The following is a 26323-nucleotide window of genomic DNA, read 5'->3' on the forward strand; positions in this document are numbered from 1 at the left end:
CTTTTTCTTTTCAAGCACAATCCTTATTCTTTATTTCTTCTATATCTTCTTCTTTTAAGCAGGCATGCAGAAATGCTCTCTCCACTTAGTGTTTCTGGTAATTATCTTCAAGGAAACCAGAATACAAATTTAAAGTACTCATTAACATGCTGATTAAAAATTTCTCTCAAAGACTCAAAAGGCAGGAAGGGACCCCCAGAGATCATCTGATCCAGCCCCTGACTTCAGGCATGTTTCACCTAAATAGTTTCAGGCAGATGGAAAACTATATTTATGACCCCCCAGGAGAGACTCTTCAACTTCCCTTGGTAACACAACCCTGGGCTTAGATCTGTTTTTCTACATAATGGATTAGGTGCACAATGTAGAAAAAGAATACATACTTCCTTGTAATGTCAGGTATTATTAAAATGATTGAGATTAATCATATTATGTGTTGTATTTATATAATTTCTTATCTGGCCAACATTTTTGTTCTATGTTGGAAAAGTCTTCCTAGTTATTAATCTTTCTTTTGACATAAAACCTGTTGTAATTTATTTTTCACTTAAAAACCATATTCTGGAGGATACCAGAATTTTAAGTGAGTTCAAGTGTCTGCCATTTTATTTATGCTTTTTTTTCGGCAATGCAGGATGTGTCCAATAGAAATATTATTACCTTCTCTTAATCCCTGTCCTGATACCCCAACCAGGATACCCTCAGATGATATTTGAGGGAACTGTGAGAATTAAGAACAGTTTCTCCTGGCTTAGAAGTGAAAAGATGACCTGGGCAAATGTATACCTATGACTTGCTCTTGGGACTTGCCTTTTAATTTCCTTAGCATATTGTGCATATGAATTTAAATATCTGATATTCATAGTTGAAATCCCATTTCTGTTTAATTCTCTTTAGGGACTGATCCCATATTTGCCCAGTTATGTTTCAGACATAAAATAATAATTTTTGTCTTCATTAAAATCAGAATATATTTATAAAAATATCCATTGCCGCTCTTTTAAATCTCCACATTGAATGGTAGAAAATACGTGCTGGTAAAACGATCCTTAATTCAGATGTGCCCAGTGGAATAAGAAGTAGTCTTCTGGAAGGGCTGGCTTCTGATATGAAACTAGCTTTACTGAGCTACATGAATTAAACTTTGGGCACTGAAGGTGGAGGGAACATCCTGTCATTTCTTCATATGCTAAAATGATGTCAGAATTTATCAAAGCCCACGCATTTCTGACAGACTGCCTCTTAGATCTCATCTTCTCTTCCTCATTTTCTATATATTTATTAAGAAAGGTCTGCTAGTACAGTAACATACCTGTAATCTCAGTTTCTCAGGAGGCTGAGGCAGGATGATCTCAAGTTTGAGGTCAGTTTCCTCAGGAGTTTAGTGAGCTCCTGTCTCAAAAAATAAAAAGGTCTAGGGGTACATTTCAGTTGCAGAGTGCCCCTGTCCCTGGGTTCAATTTCCAGTACTGCAAAAAAAAAAAAAAAAAGTTATAGTTCAATACAAGCATTATCTTGAGAGGTTGAGAGCCAGGTTATCTGAGATTCTATTTGTAAACTTTCTACTGACCAACTCTGAGGTTTGCTAATTCTTTTTTATAGGTCCCATCTTATTTATTTATAAAATGAAGAGCTTATAAGAGAGGACCTCTGGAATCCCTTTAATGTCTAAAACTGTAGCATGAGTTAGTAAAAAAATGACTAAATGAATGACTATAATTATTGAGAATTTTAGTCTAGTTCTGCATATTTTATTTTTCTTACAATAAAAATTGTGTGATATTGCTCAAATATACACTTTAAATGTGTATATTAAAAGTTAAATGTTACTTGGATTTTTTTTTTTACTTAAGATAACACTAATCATCGGATCTTTGTAAATTAGATCTCTGTGAAGAATAAAAGAAAAAAGTAATGAGTTATTTAAGCATTTGCAATATGTTGATTTTTAAATATTATGAACTCAGCTCACATCCAAAATTAAATGTCAGTTAAATAAAACTTATTAATACAAATGCACTGGATCCATAAGAATTTGAAATAAAGCATCAAACTAAGTCTGTTCCAATGAAAAATTTCATGTTAGGATTTATTCAAATGTGTTTTAATCTCTTTCCTAGAAATCTACCAGGATGGAACTGAGAATACATTGAGTTCCTCTCCAAATGTAAACCAGTTAGATTAACCTTTTGAACACATTTAACCAGGGTGCATACAGTAGCAAAGAATAACATATTTACGTCAGAGGGTCAAAGGTGCCCTTCATAACTACACTGGAATGTGTTAGGTAACACCAGGAAAGTCATCTAGAACAGAAACAACATAAAGAATGTTATTCAGGGAAAATGAATTTATACTTTATTTAAAAACTTAGTATTTTCTATGGTAGATGGAATGATGTCCCTCAAATATTTCCACATCCTAATCTCCAGACCTTGTGAATATACATCTCATGGCAAGGGGAAAGAAAGGTTACAAATTAAATAAAGTTTGTTAATAATATAACAGTAAAATAAGGAGCTTCTCTTGGAATATCTCAGTAGGCCCAATGTCATCACACAAGAGTCCTTAAATGTAGAAGAAGGGCAGAAGAGTCAGAGTCAGAGAGAGAGTGATCTGAAGATGTTATGATGCTAGTTTTAAGATGGAGGAAGGGGCAAGGAGTCAAATAATGTTTGCAGCCCCTGGATGTTGGAGAAGGCAAGAAACATATCAGCCCCCAAACTTATAAAAGAAACACAGCTTTCACGAAAGCTTGACAGTCACTTGGTGAAACCCATTTTGTACTTCTGGCCACCATAACTGTAAAATAGCATACTTTGGGTTCTTTAATTCACTGTTTATGATAATTCAGTACAGCAGTCATAAAAATTAATAGAATATCTTTTTGAGAGGAAACCAGGGGAATATATTCAAGAGATACCCTTATTTATCAATATCCTGTTTCACATAAACTCAAAATTGAACTTGAGACTCTCCACATCTCCAAATGCAGCAGCTATTGTCAAAAATGATATTTTAACTCAAAATTCTGTTCTGACATGACAATTCAACTTGTTATTCTAGATTACAGATTTAATCTTATTAATATTAATTAATTTACTTGTATCCTCATCCAAAATAGATCCTTCTTAATTTGATAGAAATCCTTTCTGAATACTTCTTTAGAGCTCTTTTCTATCATGCATAGAATATAGAATTGTCTATAACTAAAATTGATTATTATACACAAGGACCTTATTTTTTTATTTTTATTTTTTTTACTTTTCACAAGTACTTTTTAAAGGTTGGTCTTAGTAGAGAGGAACCCACAGTGGGCATAAATGCATACTATCAACAAGGTTCCAATGAATTGAGTGCTCAAGTTTTTGTTTCTAAGCAATGAAATTAAAACTTTAAAACATAAAAGTAGTATCCAAATTTTAATTTTTTAGTACTTGTTCTGAAAATAATGCTGTGTACCCTAAAATTGTAATTATAACAAATGAAGTAGAAGTAAGGATAAGCAATTTTCATATTAAACTATGAAAATATGATACAGTATGTGCCCAGAATCTAAACATCACAAACATTCAGATATTACTTATCATTACCATTGTGTCTATCAGTAAATTCAGGTTTCTGAGCTTTATTTTATTTTAATCAGGCTTACACATTTAGGATATACTTCTATTTCTTTTTATCAAAAATATCTAACATTATTTTCAAACTGTTCCAATATTTCATCTTATATTAGGAGTCTGAGTTGTGAAGTATTTCCTTACATATAAAAGAAATAAAATTAAGACATTTTAAAAATGATATATATTCTAAATAAAATATATTTACTTATAGAGCAATCATTTGAAAGTTTTCCAAACAAAATGTGCACCCACAAATTCAACTAATTTCATAATTTTGTTAGTGACTCCAAGTTATACATCCATATATCACATGTTGTCATTTAATTCCTGATTTTCCTCCAGTAACTTTACTAGATTTTTAGCCTCTTTGGAATAGAGTCCAAGACTTGTTTATTTTAGATTCCTCAGATTGTCTAACTAGCACCACACATTTCATACATTGGGTTTAATCTAAGGATTTGTTACATGACTGAATAGAATAATAAAAAGAAGGCTTAAGTGTGGCTTGAAATGGTCACATTATTAAAGGTCACATTATTTGTATAGAAAATGTAATGTCTTTGCTTTAGGAAATTATTCATACTCGCTAATTTGCCAAGATCTAACATTCTGAGCCCTTTCTAATTCCTACTCATTTGAAATATAAAATGTGATAGCTATTACAATTTTATTTTATTGAAGAATCAAACCCATTACCCCCATATTTAGGTTCATTTCTATTTTGTATTATAGTAGTTCTGCACTCTAGAGTCCTTATTGAATTGAAGAGCAAATATATACATATGCTGTGTTGTGCCAGGGGGCACAAATTCTGTTTTGATTTAGTCATGTGCAACTTGTATTAACACTGAGAGGAATTCAGGGCAAAGTTTAGTTTATGTTTTCAGGAAGGATCATATTGCTACATATAGCAAATAACATATGAAGTCTTTTAGACTATAAAACCAATGATGTGCAGCCATACACATTTAGGATACTCATTTAGCTTTTCATTGACTAAGTGTCTCAATAGTCTGACTCATTCTTTATGGCAAATATTTTTAAAAGCAAAATGTGAAAAAGAGAGAAAAGAAATAAATTTCTAGGATTGTTAAAGCATGTATATAGATATGGGAAAAAAATCCAAATGTTAAGACTTACATACTGAAACGTGGAAATGTTACACATATTATTTGGCTAAAAATGTATAAAAATTATAGAAGTGCTTATGATTATCTCATTTGAGCGTTGTCCTTAGGTCAGGTAGAATAGTGCTGTCTACTTGCTCTCAATTTGGAGAAGCTGACAGAATGGTGCCTGTGTGGAGGTGCTGGGCTGCTGAGAAGGGATGGGGGCAGGAAAGGAAGGTACACAGGGCTAGCTTTTAGTTAGCCTTTCCCTGAAACTATTCCTCTGTGAGTAAGTACTAGATATAGTAACCCTAGACAGGACCATACTCTTGACTAGCTTGTCCCCTCAATATATGTCACCTACCTAGACATTGATTGTCACAATGACCTTGACAAAGAGTCTACTTTTTTGGCTATTAAGTATGAACGACTTAGGGAGTCTGCCCTGAAGATTACAAACTTATTGGTGGACGGACATCAATGTACTTATTGTCATGTTCTGATCCTGCAAAAATAAATAAACATTAAAAGGAAGAAAGGAAAGTAGGAGAGAGGGAAAGAAGGAATGAAAAGGTGAGACTGTGTTTATGTACTTTGGCTCTAGCTCCTCACCAACTATATAACTTAAAGAAACTTTCATTTCGCTCTTGATCCTTATTTCTTATTGTGATCTGAATGTTTTCCTTACCCTAAATTTGCATGTTAAAATGTAATTTGTAATATTTGTGGAAGCCCTGGTGACCTATTCAACCTCCCAAAAGCTCTACCCTTGTGGATAGGATTAGTGCCCTTACAAAAGCAGCCTGAGAGCTTGTTTGCTGCTCCAGAACTGTGAGAGCAAATGGAAGGTGCCATCCATGAGGAACAGGCCTTCATGGACACTGAGGGCCCCCTGAACTTGAACTTCACAGAATTATAACAATAAATATGTTTCTTTTTTCTAAATTGCTCAGTCTAAGTATTTTCCACTATAGTCTGAAAGGACTAAGACACTTTTAGAAAGACTATGACTTTTTCCATGCTTCTATAAAAAATATCTAAATGCTAGATAAGTTGATGTGTCAATCTTAATTTTTGTTTTTGAATATGACAATTTATACTGTAGCATCATTGGATATATTAGGGGGAAATGGTATAAGGTAGTTAGTAAAATAGTAAAACAATTTTCAGTATGTTCAAATTTGAGCCTTAAGTGAAACTGGAAACAAAACAAACAAACAAAAAAAGCAATGTACACAAAATTAAATCCTTATCTAGAGCTAAAACAGAACTATTTATTGACTTGGAAACCAGCTCTCTAGACCTGTGCTGTTCATGGAGATATATAATATTGATAATTTTGGCTTTTCTTCAGATATGTGAGACTTGAAATCATGTCAAGTTAATATGAATGTACTGAGTTACATTTTTGTAATTAAAAATCTTGAACCATAGGTAATTTTAAAATGCTATTGCATTGAGTTGCTACTAAATGTATTTATATTACAGTAGGAAAATTACTAACGGGTCTATAAGGGCTCTGATCCATGAGGTTTAAAGCTGGAGTTCAGGAGAAAGGTCACAAACTGACCTGCCATGAAGCTTTTAAATAATAAATGCCAAAGTTAGACACATAATCCTAGAACAAGTAAAATTTTACAAAAATAATAGGTTCAAGGACAATAAAAACAGGATTTTTTTTTTAAGTTCGTGAGAAGAAATAGGCTAATTTGGAGAGAGATATCTAATAGAGTGTAGATAACTTGTATCAGAATCAGAAAGATGAGAAGAAATAGGCTAATTTGGAGAGAGATATCTAATAGAGTGTAGATAACTAGGATCAGAATCAGAAAGATGGTATCTTTCTCTACTAGAGGAGTGACTTTCAGAAAGTAGAGATTACTCTTGAGACAATATAAAAGGTAAGAATGTGGGAACTATAATGGGGACAACTAATACCTTTTTAGTTTTTATTATGTGCTATGGTCTGAATTTCTCCTCCAAAGTTCAGATGTTGAAACTTTGCTATCAATGTGATAATATTAAATGTGGGTACAGCTGGGCACGGTGGCAGAATCCCAGCTACTGGGCAATCTGAGGCAGTTGGATTGCAATTTACAGGCCAGTGTGGGCAATTTAGGGAGACATTATCTAAAAATAAAACAAAACAAAACAAAGCACAAAGGGGTGGGGATTGGGCTTACTAGGCAAGCACTCCTGGGTTCAATTCCCAGTGAGGGGGGAGGGTTAGGAGGTGATTAAGTCATGAGGGCAGAGTCTATGTGCATGGGATTAGTGCCTTGTAAGAGAGGTTTGAAAGAGCTGCTTCTCTGTCCCACCTTCTGTCCCTAATGCCATGTGAAGACACAGCATTCTTCCCTTCTTAAGGACACAGCAAGAAGCCGCCAGCTTGGAGGCAAAGAACAACTCTTAAATATGTTAGTGCTTTGATCTTAGACTTCCCACTTTCTACAACTATGAGACTAAAATATCTATTGCTTATTGAATTACTTAGTCTGTAGAATTTTGTAGTAGTAGCAGAGATGGACTGAGAGTGTCTAATACTGCTCCTGAGTGTTTTACATGAATTCATTTATTTGCTGGGCATGGTGGCGCACGTTTGTAATCCCAGCTATATGGGAGGCTGAGGCAGAAAAATCTCAAGTTTGAGACTAACTTAAGCAACATGGCAAGACCCTGTCTCAAAAAAAAAAAAAAAAAAAGTTGGCGGGCTGGGTATACAGTTCAGTGGTAGAGCAATCCTGGGTTCAGTCCACAAGACCACATGTTATTAACTCATTTAGTCCTTGCAATAGCTATATGAAGGTGCTATATGAAGCTGTCTGAACATGTTTTCCTTATCACAAATGTGTTCAAATGAATATGGAGGGTTTCAGTGACATACCCCAGATCTAACAGCTACAAAGTTGCAGAACCTGTTGTAGACCCAGCAGTCTCTGTCCACAATCAGCATTCACCATGATGCAGCCTGCCTTCCAGAGCCAGAAGAGCAGATTACATCCGAAAAGAATGAGAAATGGCAAGTATCTGGTTTTCAAAGAGGGGGAGACTATGTGATGGAGTACCCTAAGAAACAAATTTAAGTAGGGGATTGAATTATGTTTTAATGCATGGGAAAAAGTCTTGAGCATGTGGATGAATCATGTTTCTCCAAGAAAGAATTAATGCCAAACTCAACTAATTTTTAACTTTATGACTGCTGTAACTCATAAAACATGAATATAGCATTGTCATTTTACACCTTTATATCAGCACATTGTTTCTGTAATATTAAAGATTATAAAAATCTTCAAAATGGTCTTAAAGGTGAAGGTTTTAATTACAAAATATTATTTTATATGAATGGATTCATAGATAGCTACTGTGCCTCAAAGGTATTCATAAGTGAATCAGTACAAAGATGAATGGGTGTTTCTAGATGATGCAAGAAAAACTCTGTAGTTGGAATAAAATTATCCATTAATCAAGTATAAGATGGGTAGGATTGAGTAGGAATTTTGTTTAAAAAAGTGCTAAAGGTTTTTACTAGAGTAAAAGTTTGATGTGAGTCAAAGAAACTATTGTCAAAACTGCTAATGCAATTGGTGTGCTATCAGAAACACAGTGTATAGAACAAGAGAGGTAATAGATCACATTATCCTGACGTCACATCTAAACAATATGTTTTATCTGGCTGACACTATAATGAAGGAATATAATCAGAAGGGCAAAATATAGATAGTGAAAATCTGGACATCTAATGAACATGTAACAGAATTTTATCCAATAAGACAGGTGGGTGTGTGCACATGAGTGTTTCAGATATAAGCATTGAGATTATGTTGATCTTTTTTGCCAAACAATAACATGATGTCATTCTAAGCAGAACACTCTGCCTGTTATGTTTAAAAAGAACAGAGGTGGTAAGGATGGAAGCAGAAAAACATAAGTGGTAAAGTTGCAGAACAGAGATGAAGGCTGAATTGGGGTGACTTGTAATGGTGGGTTGCCATATCATTTGGTTCCACCATATTTTTATAGGTAAAGCCAAGATTTAGTAGTATTATCATAGGGTTTCAAACACCACAAGCCAAGGTATTTTGACTAAGTTATATTTTATTTACTATATAATTTCAGATTTTTTTTTAAAAGAGAGAATTTTTTAATATTTTTTAGTTTTTGGTGGACACAACATCTTTTTATTTTATTTTTATGTGGTGCTGAGGATCGAACCCAGCGCCCCGCGCATGCCAGGCAAGCGCACTACCACTTGAGCCACATCCCCAGCCCCATAATTTCAGATTTTAAAGGTATCTTATTAATATTCTAATCAAGGATTTGATTCTTTAAAGAAATCCTGTCTACAATAACATAGTCCTTGAACACTTCAGTGACAAGAAACTCACTACCTTATACAGCATTCATTTCATTTTTGAATAGCTCATTTTCAGAAGTCTTTTCTTATACTGAGTCAAAGCCTGCCCCTTTGTGAGGGACAATTGAGAAAAGATAAAAAATGTTAGGGAGGGAGGTAAAAGCCAAGGGGAGAAGATGGTATTTGTTTCTTCACTGGTATATCCCCAACATACAGAATGGTATGTTTCATTAGGTATGAAAAAATACTTCTCACTGAGCAATTTAGAAAATGAGCATCAAGTCATAAAGATATGACCACAGGACATTAGTTCATTAATTCTTAATGAGATAAAAATTAAAATGTTTTCTCTATCCTCTATAAATGTCTTGCTGATTCAGCAAATTTATACTTGACAATGGGGACTTTAAATAAATGAAGGACAGTATTGTATTCTGGTTTACAACTTCTTGGGTACCAAATTTCAGCTTTATTTAAATGTATCTTGCCCTTCATATAAGGGATGATACACAAAATATGTTCGGGTACAGACTGGGCACCAATTAATCAGAAGGGATGCCAGCCAGTCTGTTCCAATCTATGGGAGAATCAAGCTATTAAAGTGCTGAGTTTAAATAGTACATATTTCTGTTTTATCTTTATTGTAATGAACAAGCCCTGCCTTTAGCTCCTGCTGTGCACTTTTGAAGGGTCTTCCATATGGTTGCTGCTAAGTATTTTGGCATTTTCCCAACTGTTACAATTGGGTCAGTGGGGGGGATTGTGTAGGAGTAATAAAACAAGGGTGACTACAGCAGGGAGAAGTACGATTTCTACACACATAACAGCTTATTGCTTCTCGTGCCTTCAAGCACAGCTCTGTGCTGTTCATTACAACGGGATGCCACGGCAATCTGCCTTTTTACTATAGAGCTTACTCCAGGAAAGGCCAGGCAATGGGTGTAGACCATCACGTCAGGTACATTTTCCCCTAATTTTTCCTTACTTTCTCTTCCAAGAACACCTAAATAACTTGAGGAGGAATAAGACAATTATACTTCACATATTACATCATTTTATGAAAGTCTTCTTGAGCATATTTGTGACTAGTTCCAGAAAGTGATTGTCATTGGCCATGAGGGCTTTGATATTTTACAAAGAGAAAAGAAATGAGAAGGCAACTGATGCTCCCAAATGGTTAACAATTCTTGAGACACTTCATAAATCACAAAATGAGTGATAATATTGTGATTGGAGTAAATTCCAAACAAGAAGTCATATATACTTACAAAAACAAAAACAAAAACACTGCTATGGTTACTATTATTTCGGCACTGGGGATTGAACCCCGCGCCTTGCACATAATAAACAAGCTCTCTACCAGTCAGCAATACCCCAAGCTAGAGCTATTATTTTTATCCTATGGAAGACAGTGTTGCTAAGCAGTAAATTGGGAGGAAAATAAGTTCAAAGCAAAATTAAGATTCCAAACAGTGAAATAATACATTAAAAAGAGATATGAAATACAAGATTGTATATTCCATATTTATACTTATACAGGCAAGTATTCTTTAAATATTTTATTATACTTTTCCTTTAAATGATATGGAGATTTTTTTATATACCAAAGACCAATATATAGCTGTATAGCATTCTCATAGGTCCACTAAAGAGTCATGAATTTCTCCTGAATAATTACAAGAAATAAAGATAAGGAGAGGTAGATATTTAAACCCGTATAGAAATATCTGTGTATTTTTATGTAGGTTTCCAGGCAAAAGCATTAAACAGAAAGTGGTGCATAAAGAAACTTGCTTCTCATGCCTTCCTTAACCGCGCCATTCCCCAATCCTGGACACCATCCGAGACCCACACCAGGTCACCGGAGACCGGGGTCAAGGACGACGCCTGAGGCTTTGGGTCCCCCAGTAGGAAGAGATCCCTGAGCGAGATACTGCAGGAAAGGGCGTGAACTCAAAAGGCAACCGCGGAGCGCTGAACTCAGCATTCCCACCAGCCCTCTTACTTTTTTCTTTCTTTCTTTTTGTAAGAAAAAAAATTAATACTGGCAGCAACAGGATAGTTACAAATCAAGAGTGGCCCAAGCGGTTCCGGGACGACCAGCACTTTCTCTAGGACCCTGGGGACCCCTTACTCCAGCCTCCCCGGGGCAGGACGGAAAGCGCTAAACAAGGCTTCCTTCTGTCCGCAGTCAGCAGGGACACCCGCTGGAGCCCCAGCCGCGCCCGCCAGCTCCCGACGCTGTACCGGGCCAGCGTGGTATCCCCCACCCACGACCCCGCAGCGCCCAGGAACTGGCAGCCGTTGAAGTGAGGGCAGAGGCAGCGGCTTCAGAGGCGCAGTGCGCAGGCGCGCGTGCAGATTGCGCAGGCGCCGCCTAGAAGTGACTTCTCCAAAAAGTGTCTTAGTTCCCGGTCACCTGAGCTCCCCGCGACGCGGCTGCGGTAGCCTCGCGGATACACGCCCTCCACGGGTCCTGCGTGTCGACCCGGCCCTTGTCCTTTTGCTCGGTCGCTCCGCCACCCCGAGCCCTCCAAAGGCCTGTCCTTTCCCTTCTTGCCTTTCCTAGTCTCGGGCCGGACCGGGCCGAGCCGGGCCGCCCGGGCACGGTCCCCAACCATGGCGTCCCTCTTCAAGAGGAAAACTGTGGATGGTAAGTTCCAGGATGGGCTTACAGGGCCCAGCTGTGTGTTTTCCCGGCGTCTTTTAGGGTTTCCGGCTGTAATTCTGGCTGCTTTCCCTGGGGGCGGGGCTGGGTCAAGTGGCCCCACAGGTGACCGCCCTGGCTGCGTCACTTTTCTGCTTCCCCATCACCTCTGGCTCTACCTACTTCAAGCTCACCTGGACAGTCTGACTTCTGTCTCCAACACTTCCTCCACTCTTATTTACTATTTTTAGTTTTTCTGTAGCAGGGTTTTGAGCATTTTGAGGCGCAGGGTACTGCTGGCCTTTGAGTGTCATTAGACTTGGGGTGATTTGATGAATTTCTTGTTGGTGTCTTCTGCTTGTTTTTTTTTTTTTTTCTTCCTTCAATTTAGGATAGTACTACATAAGGCATTCTAACCGTAAATCTGTGTGCTTGGATGTGGAGATGGGTAGCCCACTCCAGTTACAAAATGAACTTGGGTCTGGGCCGGTTGTCCCTTTAAGAACACCCCTGAGTAGACATGTGAAACAAATGTTACTTAATTGACTTCAGGAGAAATATAAAAGAAATACCAGGGAAGTGCCTGGGTTTAGTTTTCATAAAGGATTTTTTCTCCCTGGTGATTTTGCTAACTAAAGTAAGGGATGTATTATATATTATTTTTATAGAAGTTTACATTACAAAGACTCTTCTTACTTTGTTTCATATGTTTAGCTCAATGTCATCTTAAGAAAAAATGAATGTACTGAAGTGTACAAGTTTTGAGTTCATATGCAATGACTGTAATGTATATTTATACAACACTGATTAATTAGTCTTGATATTTTCATTGACAGTTGTTAGGTATTAAATTCATTCAAGTTATTTAAAAATTGTTTTCCATTAAATGTTGAGACTAAGTTGTTGTTGGTTCAACCAGAGAATCACTTCTTTGTAAGGGTCTAACCCTGCCACAAAAGGAGCAGTGGCAGCTAGACAGTGATTGGTACAACCACAGTGCTCTGTCCTGACTTGGAGGTAACTCCTTCTTTCCTTTGTGTTGACTGTCCAATGCCAGCTAAATTGTTTTGGGGAAGATAACAAAGACATCATCTTTGCGCTGCTGCTCTGTCCTTCATTTCAACACATAATGCCATTTATCCCTAATCTCTCATAAATCATAATGCACTTTTGCTTATTCTGTGATTGAAAAATATTTTTTTTCAGATCATTGACTTTTTACTAATTGAAAAGTACCATTTACAATACCTGGAATAGCTACTAACTTGGTATATGATGTAGTACAACTATGGGAAATAGCTTTTTTGTGTGTATTTTTCTTGAAAATGCTTTTTAATCCTTAACAGAGCACTTTATTTTGTTTTCAGTGCTTCAGTGTCAATACTCAGTTATTGTGTAGTATTTCCAGGGCTGAAGGAGGGGAGGGTTTTTATTTTCTTATTGTTTGAGTTTTGTATATTGAGAATTTTTCTTGATTAGTGTTATGTAGTGAGAATGCTAAACAGAGGAAAAAACATTTTTTTTCCTATTTGATGTTACAAAATGAATTCATTTTTAAGTTATAGAGTCCATACATCTTAGTTTTAGTTGCTTAATATCTGCAAAATATTTTTGAAAACAGATATCTCAGGTCTATGCTTTCTGGTGCTTTTGGAAGTCTAGTGACTATTGTACTTGAAGTACAGAGGAGAGGAAAAAAGGACAATGAAGATGTGCAGTGAGGGTGTTTTACTATGTATTCATTTGCAGTTAGTAAATCCTTCTAAGGAATGTTTTTGCTGAATAGACTTATTTTCTGGGGGAAATAGTCTTAAGGACTTTTGCTAGGAACCATACCACTAAATACCTTTGTGTAAAATTCCTGAATGTAATTTGTTCATCATATATGTTTACTACAACTACCAAGCTACATACTTTATGTTTTCTTAAATTATTAATCAAATCATTCACTCACATCTCAATTATAGATTATATTTTCATTACTTTAATGCAGAGCTTTACTGATATTTTTACTCCTTGTTTTATTAAAGGGAAGTTTTTTTTTGTTTGTTTAAAAGATGACAACACTCTTAGCAGTAATGAGGCTATATATTATGAAATTTAATGTATTTTTATGCATGCCTCTAGATTCTCAGGCATGTTGCTTATTGATCATAAGATCTTTTACTATATGCTGACTTTTTGTCTGTTCTAGCAGTAATGAAATTCTGATATATAAGGGAAATAGGTAACTGCTTGTGGATCTGGGGAATAATTGAATCTTTTGGTCTCTTTGGATTGGCTGGGAGAGTTATATACTATATCATTAAAGATGACTGTGCATGTAAATTAAAAAGAGAGACAACATTATAGCACTTATTACTATTCAGAGTTATGTTTAATTCATTTTTGACACAAAGATGAACAAGTGTCCTCAGTGTATACTTTCTTCCAGAAATTAATGAGAGGTGTATCTCAATGCCATTTAAGAGGAAGATTCTTTCCAATTTGAAATTACAATCAAGTATTTGACATTTTTTTTAGTGACTTGTAAAATATATACACACATATTTAGAGTTATTTTGTTTATCTACAATGTGCCCTGCCCCCAGTGGACTAATAGTGACCTATTTATTGAAGCTAACTACGAACCTGTAAATCAGGATTCCATAAGGACTTGTCATAAATGCACAAACATCCATGCCTTTTATTTTTTAAATTTTTTTGACATATCATATATTTGAATCAGATGGGATATAATTTCTCATTTTTCTGAGTGTACAGGTTGCAGAATTACATTGGTCATGCAGTCACATATATACCCACAGCAATAATAATGCCTATTTTATTCTGCTGTCCTTCCATTCCCTCCTTCCCTGCCCCTCCCCTCCCATCACTACTCTCTACCCAAACTAATGTCACCTACTTCTTTTTTTTCCCCCTCACATCTTCATACCTGAATTCTGGATAATGAATAGTGTCTCCTTCCCTCTTACATGCAATTCCCCTTCTCCCTCCCTTTCCCTCCCACCTCTTTTCCCTATCTAGAGGTAATTTTCTTCTCATGTTCTTCCTCCCTACCCCATTTTGAGTCACCTCCCTTATATCAGAGAAGACATTCGGCATTTGTTTTTTAGGGATTGGCTAACTTCACTTAGCATAATCTGCTCTAATGCCATCCATTTGCCTGCAAATGCCATGATCTTATTATTTTTTAGTGCTGAGTAATATTCCATTGTGTATAAATGCCACATTTTTTTATCCATCCATCCATTGAAGGACATCTAGGTTGGCTCCACAGTCTAGCTATTGTGAATTGTGCTGCTATAAACATTGATGTGGCTGTGTCCCTGTAGTATGCCGTTTTTAGGTCCTTTGAGTAAAGTTTGAGAAGAGGAATAGCTGGGTCAAATGGCGGTTCCATTCCCAGTTTTCCAAGGAATCTCCATACTGTTTTCCAAATTGGCTGCACCAATTTGCAGTTCCACCAGTAATGTATGAGTGTACCTTTTTCCCTGCATTCTTGCCAGCTCTTGTTGTTTGACTTCATAATGGCTGCCATTCTTACTGGAGTGAGATGGTATCTTAGAGTAGTTTTAATTTGCATTTCTCTGATTGCTAGAGATGGTGAGCATTTTTTTGTGTATTTGTTGATTGATTGTATATCCTCTTCTGAGAAGTATCTGTTCAGGTCCTTGGCCCATTTGTTGATTGGGCCATTTGTTTTTTTGTTGTTTAACTTTTTGAGTTCTTTGTATATCCTAGAGATTAGAGCTCTATCTGATGTATCTATGCCTTTTAAAAGGGATATTTCCTGGGGCTGAAGGTGTAGCTTGGGGTAGAGCATTAGAGAGGCCATGGATTGGATCCTCAGCACTGTTAAAAAAAAAAAAAAAAAAAAAAACAGTGAATTTCTTTAATCACTTTATAATTTTTATCTGTTTTGTTCAATAAAGACAAACTTGAGGTCCTATTCTAAGACAGTACTATGCTAACAATTTTGCATACATTATCTTATTTAATTCTCATAAAGCCTATAAGTACCACTATTATCCTCATTATATAGATGAGGAATTAAGAGGAAAGGAACTACCTTGCCCCAAATTATAAAGACACAAAGTAGAAGAGCTAGGACCTCTTCATTTACCTAGATTATCAGTGACTTCTAGGTCATCAATTCTAGTGACCACTTATTTTAATGATAATCTCTTGGGCCTGTGTTTTATATTTGATCCTGATAATAATTTCTTCTTGGAAAGTCTCCCTTTTGGCTTCCATGGCTAAAACACTTTCCTAATTTGCCTCTGATCACTGCTTTTTCTTTTTCCAGTTTTTCTTTTTTATTTGTTAAACCTGAGCATTAAATATTAGTGGGTTTTGTTGTTGCTGTTTCATCTTGGGCTCTCACTGTTCTAACAGTGCATGCTGTCTTTGCATGATGCACTGTCCACTCATATCTTAGTTTAAATTAAGTGCTAATGTATTCCAAAAGTGTATTTCTAGATACAAATACCTAGAATTTTTATTTCTCGGAGCAGTATGTCCAACAATTTGCTGAATATCTGCAAATAGATGTCTCAAAGCATCTCTAGTTAGAGATCCCAAGCAGAACTTTTCATCTTATTTAAATTGGTTCCTTCCCAAGGTGGAATGGTGGCATATGCCTGTAATCCCAAGTGACTTGGGAGGTGGAGGCAAGAGGATTGTAAGTTTGAGGCCAACTTCAGCAATTTAGTAAGAACCTGTCTCAAAAATTAAAAAACTGGAGATGTAGTTTAGTGGAATGCTCCCCTGGGTCTAATCCCCAATGGTGGGGAAAATCACTTTCTTCCCAGGGTTTTCTTCTTCCAGTGTGAGCAGTATTTGATTTTTGCCCTCTACTTTCAGCTGATTACCCAGTTACTAACTACCAAATCCTGCTGTTTCTTTTCCTCTTGAGTATTTGATACTTGTAAATGTGTGGGTCTGCAACTTTTTGCTCTAGTTCAGATCCTGCTTATCTTGCAATTTACTGTATCACCTTTCTTCTTTTCTTTTCTGAAGCTTCATAACCCTTAAATTCTTTGCCTACAAAATTGATTGTGTAATCAGCAGTCCTGAAACCTAAATCTGACTGTGCTACTCCTCAAAAATACTATTTAATTTCTGGCACCAATAAATCAATTGTGAACTCTTTGATTATGGATGCATGGCTCTCCTTGATCTAGTTGTTGCCTTTCTTTCTAGCCATGGCTCTGGCCACTTTTTTCTCCAGCAGTAATGCTGCTATCAGTATACTGTATATCATACTCTTTCTTATTCTGACATATTTTTTTGCTTTTAGTGCCCACATTCTTAGATTTTTTTTCCCCTTCCTCTACCCAGCTGAACCATCTGAGGCAAAAGCCTTCTCCAGAACGTATTCTATAATGTTACTTCAGATTATGTTAGATAAGGTACTCCTTTTGGTTAGTGAATACTATTATTTTAATGGTGTGGTCTATTCTCTAAATTGTAAATTACTGTAGAGATATTTTAAAATCTGCTGAAAACTCTCTAAAACCAACATGGAATACAGGGAAGTCCTAAAATAAACATAATGCAAGTTCAGGAATGCTGAAAAATCTACTTTGGTTCTAGTGAATGCAAATGAGAAAAGAGATGCTAAACAATGGGAACATGAGAAGTGTTTTTCATATTTAGAGCTTACTATTCTATACATTCACATTATTTGCACCCTCTCTGAGCCTTGGTGCAGGTTTAGAGATACTTTGAGAAATGTTACACACAGTAGAGGAGCAAAACTGTTGGGGTTTGGTCTCACTGGAGTGATATCAGTATAGGCTAGCTGTCCAAGAACAGTCTGTGTTTTGACTAAATTGGAACAAATGTCCTGTCAAGAAGTCAGTTGTGGTGCCACATTGATGATGAGAGTAAATAAAATCTACCAGCCATACACACTGAATTACCATAAGAAACATGTCCTCCTCCTTCCAGAATAAAAGCATTCTTATGGTGGCATCTACAGTATCTTCCCTAGAATGCCATATGTCCCCTTAGTGCTTATTATTCTGAATGTTTAAAAACTCATATTTTACTTTCTATTTGCTCCTTCATTCTTGGCACACCGAAGAAAAATAATTGAATGTAGGATTGAGGAGCACAGTATGCTCTTTAGAGCATTTTTCTTAGTAAAAGTTCTCTATACTATTAGAACAGATATTCCTGTAGAAAAGTTTTTTTCCTCAGTATTTCTCCATTCCTCTCATGACTCCTAAGACCAAATTAGACTCAGAGGTTTTCTGGTACATGCCCATCTCAGAACTTTTCTTCAACTCTTGAAAACACTAAAATTTTAATAATAATAATGATAATAAATTTGTGTGACTGAATTTCTCAAGGTTTGAATGACTTTTGAGATTCATTGGTCAGACAAAATTAAATAGAATGTTGTTTTCTTTTCCTATTATGCTTCCAAAGGCTTTAGTCTCCCATTTTCTCTTTAGTATTCCACTTCTTTCTTCTAGGCACGTTCTGCCTTTTTGGACCTTTAACCTATTTTATCTGAACTAACACTTACTCAGGGTTTTTCTTCTGTCCATAGTTCTAACTGGAGTTTGTCTAATGTTAATACCAGTACCACAATACTCACTATTCCTACTGATGTCAGCTGTTACAGAGTTTATAGGTAAAGTCTAAAGTAGAAACTTCCCAGAAAGCAGGATATAGGAATGTTTTAAGTGTTGTTTTATTCATGTGTTGGCTAGAATCAGGATAACTGATAGGCAATAAAATTGTAAAGATAAAATGATTTTTCACAAAGAAATACATTTAAAAGTAGAAAATATGACTTATTAGGTTTTTTTTTAATCCATTGTGTCCTTATAGTAAATCACATTACAGAATTCAGTAGAACAAATGCTGTCTACTAAACCAGGTTGAATCCCCATGAATACTGTGATCTCCCTGATGTGCCTCAGCACTCCTGAGACAGAAATCCCTAACTGTCCTGCAAACTTGAGATAGGCCTCTTCCCTTGTCCCCAAAGAAAGGTACTTCAACCTGTATGACTTTCAAGTTAATGAATGTTCCTATTATAGTTATTTTAAAGTCCCAAACTTAAGTCTTTGATGTTGTCACATCTATTTCATTGATAAAAAAGAGCCTGAAAATCTCGAGGTACACATTGATCCCTGAGCTGGCCTGGGTGAACTTTCCCTAAGTGGTGTTCTTGGCATAGGCCAGAAAAGTATGGTGGGTGGGGCTGTTTCCAGGACCTTATTAATCTCACTGAGTGAACAGTAATGGAGAGAACATGCTGTAACAGACCTATATACCTTTAGCATTTTCACATTTGAAAGTTTTCTATTATCAGTATTCTGAAGTATTTCTCAATAGCCCCACAAGGTAGATGAAGTGTTAAAGTTTTTTAAAAAGTTCAGGCTTTTTTTTGTTTTTTGGTTTTTTTTTTTTTTTTTTTTTGCATAAAGAAAGAAGCAGAGTGTGGACAGGAACCATATATTCTATCTATCTCCTAGGTATCATTAGTACCTGTACATGTTTCTGTGATTGTCTTGATGGAGATCATATTATTGGACCTAAGTTCAACTGCTCACTGCTTGAAAGCCAATACTTAGGACATGAGAGATGATGAGAATGAATCAGTTTCGTTCAGGGATGGCCTGATAAGATAGAGAGGCTATGGTCCATCAATGCTCCATTTTGGGGAACTCAGGTAAGTGAAAGGGGTTTTATAGGGAGAAGTGAAGGGAACTAAGACAGTGAACAGGAAGGCTGCATGCTGAACAGAATCTTCATCATTCAAGACATGTCTTCTTTTTTCTCTGGCCTAACTTGAACATCACAATTGATCTTGATTCCTGGGACTAGTTACTGTGTTTTCCTTAAACAGATATGTTGCCTCACCACAATTTATGTGCTTTGTGTTAGTCTATACATAGGATTGAAAAACAAGGAGAGGCATTACACATTGAGATGTTATCTGAAGGTCATCAGGTATACTGGGTTCTCTACATGGAAATGAAAGTTAGTTAACATCTTAGAGATTAGCTGGTTAGTTAAGTGATCCATGTTTCTGTTGTAGAAAGACATCTTTTCTTAGTTCAGGTTTTACTGCTGTTAAATTATGAATCATCTTTCTTGATAATCAGTAGATTTTATTTTTCTGTTTAAAGGAACATGTTAAATGTGCTTTTTAGACCAGTCCTTTTACATTTCATTGTAACTGTACTCTCCTAGAATATGAAGTATAATATATTGAGATAGTATTTAACATCAAGTAAAAATGGGAGTACTGACAAACATCTAAATATGTTATCAAACCACTCTTAGAATCTTTGAAATAAAATAGTTTATTGGACCTTACACATCCTGAAACAAGTTGCCACCACATCCAGCATCAATTATAGAGAACAGGTGGCAGAATGTCTACTGGACCTCTAGCGAAGAGTAATTTTATAATGAAAATTTGGGGAATTTGCAGAAGTTTTTATATTGACTTGCAATAAGAGAGTTGGAATAATGTGAGTTGGGAAAAGCTTTGGAATAAGAAGACAGATAAGAAGAAATAATTGTTGCTTTTGGGTTGGTTGTGATGGTAAATAGAATGTGGTGATGCCTAGGGAATAATGATGGAATTTTCGATATAAGGTTCTAACATACATTCAGGATTGTGAAGTAGGTTTTTGTTATTTTGTTGTTGATTAACTTCCCCCATCTTTCCTCATCTCCATCTTCTGGCCCTTGTAATTAAATTTAGGGGATCTCTTCTTATGTGTATTTCTTGCTTTTGAAGAATTTGTAGTCTTGTGATGATATGAAACCTAAAAAGAAATGAATCTAGTGGAAAAGAAATCTGGCTTTAAAAAACATTAAATATGTCTCTACTTTTTTCATTTTATCCATTCTGAATTATCTAGAAGCCAAATCATTAAATGTATGTTTAACATAGTGGCTGCTTAAGAAAAATTGAAGAGCAATTTATTTGTTTTAGTTTATTCCTATTGTTTCCCTATGAAAAGATGTTTTACTCTCATTTTCTACTTACCATAATATGTTTTAAAGTGTTATAATCATAACACTATGTAACATTAGATGCTCTGAGTTTATAGCTTGGAATTGTTTAAATATTAATAGGTCTATTAACAAGCGAGACTGTGGAATATACAGTAGTTAATTTTCTTTATTTTTCCTTTTATGATATATAGTAATAGTTAATGTACATGTAGTTATATAAAACTAAGAAAATTAAAATCAAACTGTTATTAAATTTCATGTTTGTTTTTGTCATAACACTTTCTTTTTTTCAATAAAGATGGCTATACCAATCTACACCCTTGATTGTTGGAAAACTAGGTGTCCAATAATATGTTTTAATTCTGACACTAATTATCCAGAGGTAGAGTAGACCTTGTAGAGCAAGGACTCAGTCTAACAGGACTGCCCCATCCCAGATGCCACTTGAAACTCCTAGGTTGCGTGCCACTCATGCTTCTTTTTGACCAGGTGTTCCCACAGCTTACTCTCCAGGGTTGATAATTTGATAGGACCGCTCTCAGAACTCAGGAAAGTGCTTTACTTACAAATACTGGTTTATTGTAAAGAATATCACTCAGCAACAGTCATATGGAAGATATATAGAACTAAAGGAGAAATGCAGAGCTTCCGTGCCCACTCTGGGTGTGCCACCTTCCTATCACATAAATGTGTTCACTGCTCTGAGGAAGCTCTGAATCTCTTTGGCCTTTTATATCCAAGTCTCTGAAATCCTCCCACCCTTAAGGTACAGGGAGGGAGAGGGGCTGAAAATCAAATGTTTGATGTTTCTGGTGTCTAGCCCTGTCTTTATCCCACTTCCTCCTCCAATCCACACATACAATAGCATACTCATATGTGGTAGAAAGGAGCTTATTCTGAAAGATAAAAAGGATTTGTTATCATTTAGAATATCCCAAGGGTTTTAGGCCCTTTGTGTCAGGAACCCATAATAAAAACCAAATTTATACTTTTGATTTTACTAATCTAGTGATTAAACAATGTATATTGATAGAATTCTAAATCTTAGCAATCAAGGCTTTATCAGCTGTGTACACCTATGTCAATTATCTGACCATAGTTAACTTGTCAGTATAGTGACTTTACTTTCCTGGGTAGTATTGTTGTGGCTGAAGACCATAATCACTAACACTGCACTGTCACTTTCTCTTACCAGGTGAGTTTGGGAGACTTTGGTAACACAAAGGGATTGTACTTCATATTTTTAATTTTAGTTTTAAATTTAGAGCACATTTTCTATCAAAATAGTGGGTAAAGTGGTAAATGTCTTCATACCAACCTGTTAGCAATGGCAAGGTAGGAAGCTTGGTCCAGAAGCAGGTGTGTTTGAGTTGAGGATGAAGAGGCTGATAATTGCTTTGAAAGGGGAAGAGTTTTTCTTCATTGTTTGTTTGTCGATCATAGATGTTTGAGGAAAGAGATTTTGATTTATGGGCTAAATTATGTTCTCCACTTTCAAATGTATGATGAAGGTCTGATTTCAAGTGTGGCTGTATTTGTAAATAGGACCTTTAAAGAGGTAACTAAAAGTAAGTGAGGTCATAAGGGTGGGGTCTGGATTGAACTTGACTGGTCTGATGAGAAGAGGAATAGACATCAGAAAAGGCACACACAGAAAAAAGACCGTGTTTGGACACAGCAAGTAGGTGATCATCTATAAGGCAAGGACAATGGCCCAAGAGAAAGCAAACCTAATGACACTTGATTTTGTACTTCAGTTCTCCAAAAATGTGAGAAATATCTTTTGTTTAAGCCTCTAGTTTGTGATATTTTGTTCTGATAGTGCTGGGGTCAAAAGACAAAACCACAACAAACTTAAAGATCTTTATTGGCTTTATCTGTAATTCTAGATTGGGTTTCTAGATTATGATTCTAGATCGGGATTCTAGATTTCATTCTATGGAATTTTATGAATAGAATTTCATAGATTGGTCATTTCAGAGTTACTTTCCTAGTTAGGCAGGGACAGAGAGATAAATAATAATCTGATAATAAATAATTAACATTAGTTACTTCAGATACCTTTTTGAAGATTAAACTTAGAGAACTTCATTGAAACTAACTTTGGAAGTCTGGCTTTTGTCTTCTGATTTCTTAGAAAGTCAGCTAACACTTTACATTTAATGACATGAAACATGTAGTAAGAGTAAGTCTGTTTTGATTTTTAGTGGTCTTTTGGGACCTAGTACAGGAACTTCATCAAAAGCAATGACCTCCTGTAATTTTTATTTAATTTTAGTAACTAATACATTCTGTTATTTTTACATTAGAATCCAAACCAATGCCCCATGAAACAGTAATATCTAGGAAATGTTAATAGATATTTCTTAAAAGGGATTCTTGGTTTAGTAAATTTGACAAATAATCTATAATATATTTTCCTCTTAAAGACTTGCAATGTATATTTACATATTAAACATACGGTATCTTGAAGCAAAGAAATTTTTTTTTCAATTTCAACAGTTCCCAAATATTTGTCTACATAACATCTTCTCTGTCTCTTTTAAATAAGAAGTGTTTTCCATCAAGTCCTAGTCATTTTAGGAGAAGAAAGTTAGTAGCAGGAGAAAAAGCCCTCACTTTCTACATCTTCACTGTAGAGATACTATTGAAAAAAAATCCAGGAATTATACCAAAATATGGCACTAAAGAATGCTGATTATTTTAAATTAAAAGAACTTAATAGCAAACACTGGAAGAAGCTGTCTTCTTGTCTACTTATAGTCTGAACCCCCAAGGAAGAAAACAGCTACCTCCGTATCTCTTCCCTGAGCTGCCATTAATTAAACTCACATCATAGGAAAAGAAACCAGAGATTGTTGACATACTTAGTCACATACCATCATCCTCTGTTGCATTCATTTACATATTATGAGGTGTTCTGCATGCCAACTACACTTTTTCCCAGTCCATGTATTCCCCTAGAAGTCATTTATTCGTCCCTTGACATTCCCTGTCCTCCACTTCCACAAAGAGGTATATAAATTTCTAAATAGTGGGTAATAATAATTCAGATAGTTTCGAGCTGGTAGGTAACCATACTCCTGCAAATCCCCTCCTCCATGAATTTTGTGTGTGTGTTTGTGTGTTTAAAAAAAAAAAAAGTATGCTTTTTCTCCTATTTAATGTTTGTCAGTTTATTCCAGTGACTCTTCAGAGAGTGGAGATTTCCCTTCACCCCTGCACATGTGTTTCTATATGTAATCCTTGCACATGTGTTTCTATATGCAACCAACATCAAGAATGGGACCCAGTAAATCTTGAGCAGTAGAGGCCCACCCTATAATCTAATGGAGAAATAGGGTCAATGAAAGAGAGAAAATAGATTTCTTATAGATAAGATAAGAGTTTTGGCATCTTATTTTAAATTTTATTCCAAAAGCCCTTGTAGTTGACTGGTTTATATCAACAATTTAATCATAATAACTATTAATGTAACTACTAGTTACATATTATACTAAAAAAAGGATGAGTGCTGGCTTATTTTAGTTGTGTTAAAGGTAAAATTCATATAACATTAACTATTTTAAACTGGGAAGTTCAGTGACTTTCAGTACATTCACAGTGGTGTGTTGACTACAATATATAGATCCAAGACATTGCTATTACCTCACAGTAAACACATTAAGTAGTGACTCAAATTTCTCCCTTCTTCCCACTCCCTGACAACTACCAACCTGCTTGACTTTATGGATTTATCTACTCTGGCTATTTGGTTTAAGTGGAATCATAGGTTGGGATCTTTTTTATCTGGCCTCTTTTACTTACCATAATGTTTTTGAGGTGCATCCATGTTGTAGTACATTTCATTACTTCATTTCTTTTGACAGTTGAATAATATTCTGTTGAATGTATATAATACAGTTTGTTTATTTGTTCAGCTCTTCATGGATCTTTGGATTGTTTCCACCTTTATATATGAATAATGCTGTAAACATTCATGAAGAAGTGTTTGAGTTTCTATGTCAATTTTTTAAATTTATTTTAGATGATACATAGAAATATAAATGTTATACAAGTTAATGGAGTAACATGTAATGTTTTGGTACATGTACACATTAAATCAGGGAAAACATGTCTGTCTTCTTACTTACGATTTCTTCATGGTGAACACTTTCAAAATCCTTTCTTAAGAGATTTTTGAAATGTATAGTATATTGTTTCCTGTAGTTAATTACCCTATTATGTACTAGCATATCATAACTTCTTGCTTCTAACCTTAACTTAGTGCCCACTGATCAGCTTTTCCCCCATCTCTTCTTTCCTCCTTTATTCCCCAGCCTCTGATAATCACCACACTACCCTCAACTTTAATGAGAACAACTTTTCTAGATTCTCCATACAGGTGAGATCATGTAGGACTTGTCTTTTTAATACTGGCTTATTTCACTAAGTGTAATAATTTCTGTTTCCATCCATACTGATGCAAATGACAGGCTTTCATTATTTTGTGGCTGAATATTATTTCATTGTGTTTGTGCCATGTTTTCTTTATTCATTGATCAGTTGATAACACTTAGGTTGTTTTCATTTCTTGGCTATTGTATGTTATTTACTTTTTGTGTGAGTACTCCAAGAACATGGTAATATAGATGTCCCTTTCACATAGTGATTTCATTTCTTTTGGATGTATACCTAGTAGTGAGACTGCTGGATCATGTGGGTCAGCTTTTATTTTTTTAATGGAACCTCCATACTGTTTTCCATAATGGCTGTACTAATTTACATCCCCACTGAGGGTGTGTGAGTTTCCTTTTTCTTCACATCCTCATAGACACTTATCTTTAGTCATTTTAATAGTAGCCATTTTCATTAGGGTGTGGTAATATTTCATTATGATTTAAATTTACATTTTCCTGATAATTAATGATGTTGAGCATTTTTTTCATATACCATGTTCTTTTGAGAAGTGTCTGTTAGGTCTGTTGTGCATTTTTAAATCATGTTATTTTTATTCTTTTGTTTTTTTGCTCTTGAGTTCTTTGGAGTTCTTGTGTGTTCAGGATATAAATCTCTTGTCAGATATATAATTTGGAAATATTTTTCCAGTTCTATAGGCATGTTTCTCTGTGCTTGTTTCTTTGTGCATAAGCATTTTGGTTTGATATAATCCCACTTGTCTATATTTGCTTTTGTTTTCTGTGCTTTTGAGGTCTCCTGTTTAAATTCTTTTGGGTAAATATGTAGGAGTGGAATTTCTCTATTATAGGTTATTTTTAGTTTTAATCTTTAAGGATAACCACACTCTTATCCACAGCAGCCAGATCTTTTTACATTCTTACCACGAGCACACAAGGGGTCCAGGCAACACATCTTTATGGACAGTTTGTTCTCCGTTTTTTTATTATTATTATTATTATTATTATAACCATTCGAGTGGATGTGAAATGGCTCCTCATTTCCCTAATGACAAATGATGTTTTAGATCTTTTTTATGTGTTTGTTGACTCTTTGTATTTTCTTTGCGAAAATGTCTATTCAAGCCCTTGCCCCTTTTATATTTGGGTTGTCTCTTGTTCTTGAGTTATACAAATTGTTTATATATCCCAAGTACCAG

General features: G+C 35.4%; 1 protein-coding gene across 1 annotated transcript in view; it reads left to right on the forward strand.

Annotated features, from left to right (window-relative positions):
• The first annotated feature begins 11535 nt into the window (after positions 1–11535).
• Positions 11536–26323, forward strand: part of Chmp2b (charged multivesicular body protein 2B) — a 32375-nt gene continuing 17587 nt past the window's right edge. Inside the window, exon 1 of the mRNA XM_076867621.2 lies at positions 11536–11739. Coding sequence (XP_076723736.1) covers positions 11706–11739 — 34 coding nt within the window. The 5' untranslated portion in view covers positions 11536–11705. The remainder of the gene's footprint in view (positions 11740–26323) is intronic.

This window comes from Callospermophilus lateralis, chromosome 10 (genome assembly GCF_048772815.1).
Source record: "Callospermophilus lateralis isolate mCalLat2 chromosome 10, mCalLat2.hap1, whole genome shotgun sequence".
Lineage (NCBI taxonomy): Eukaryota > Metazoa > Chordata > Mammalia > Rodentia > Sciuridae > Callospermophilus > Callospermophilus lateralis.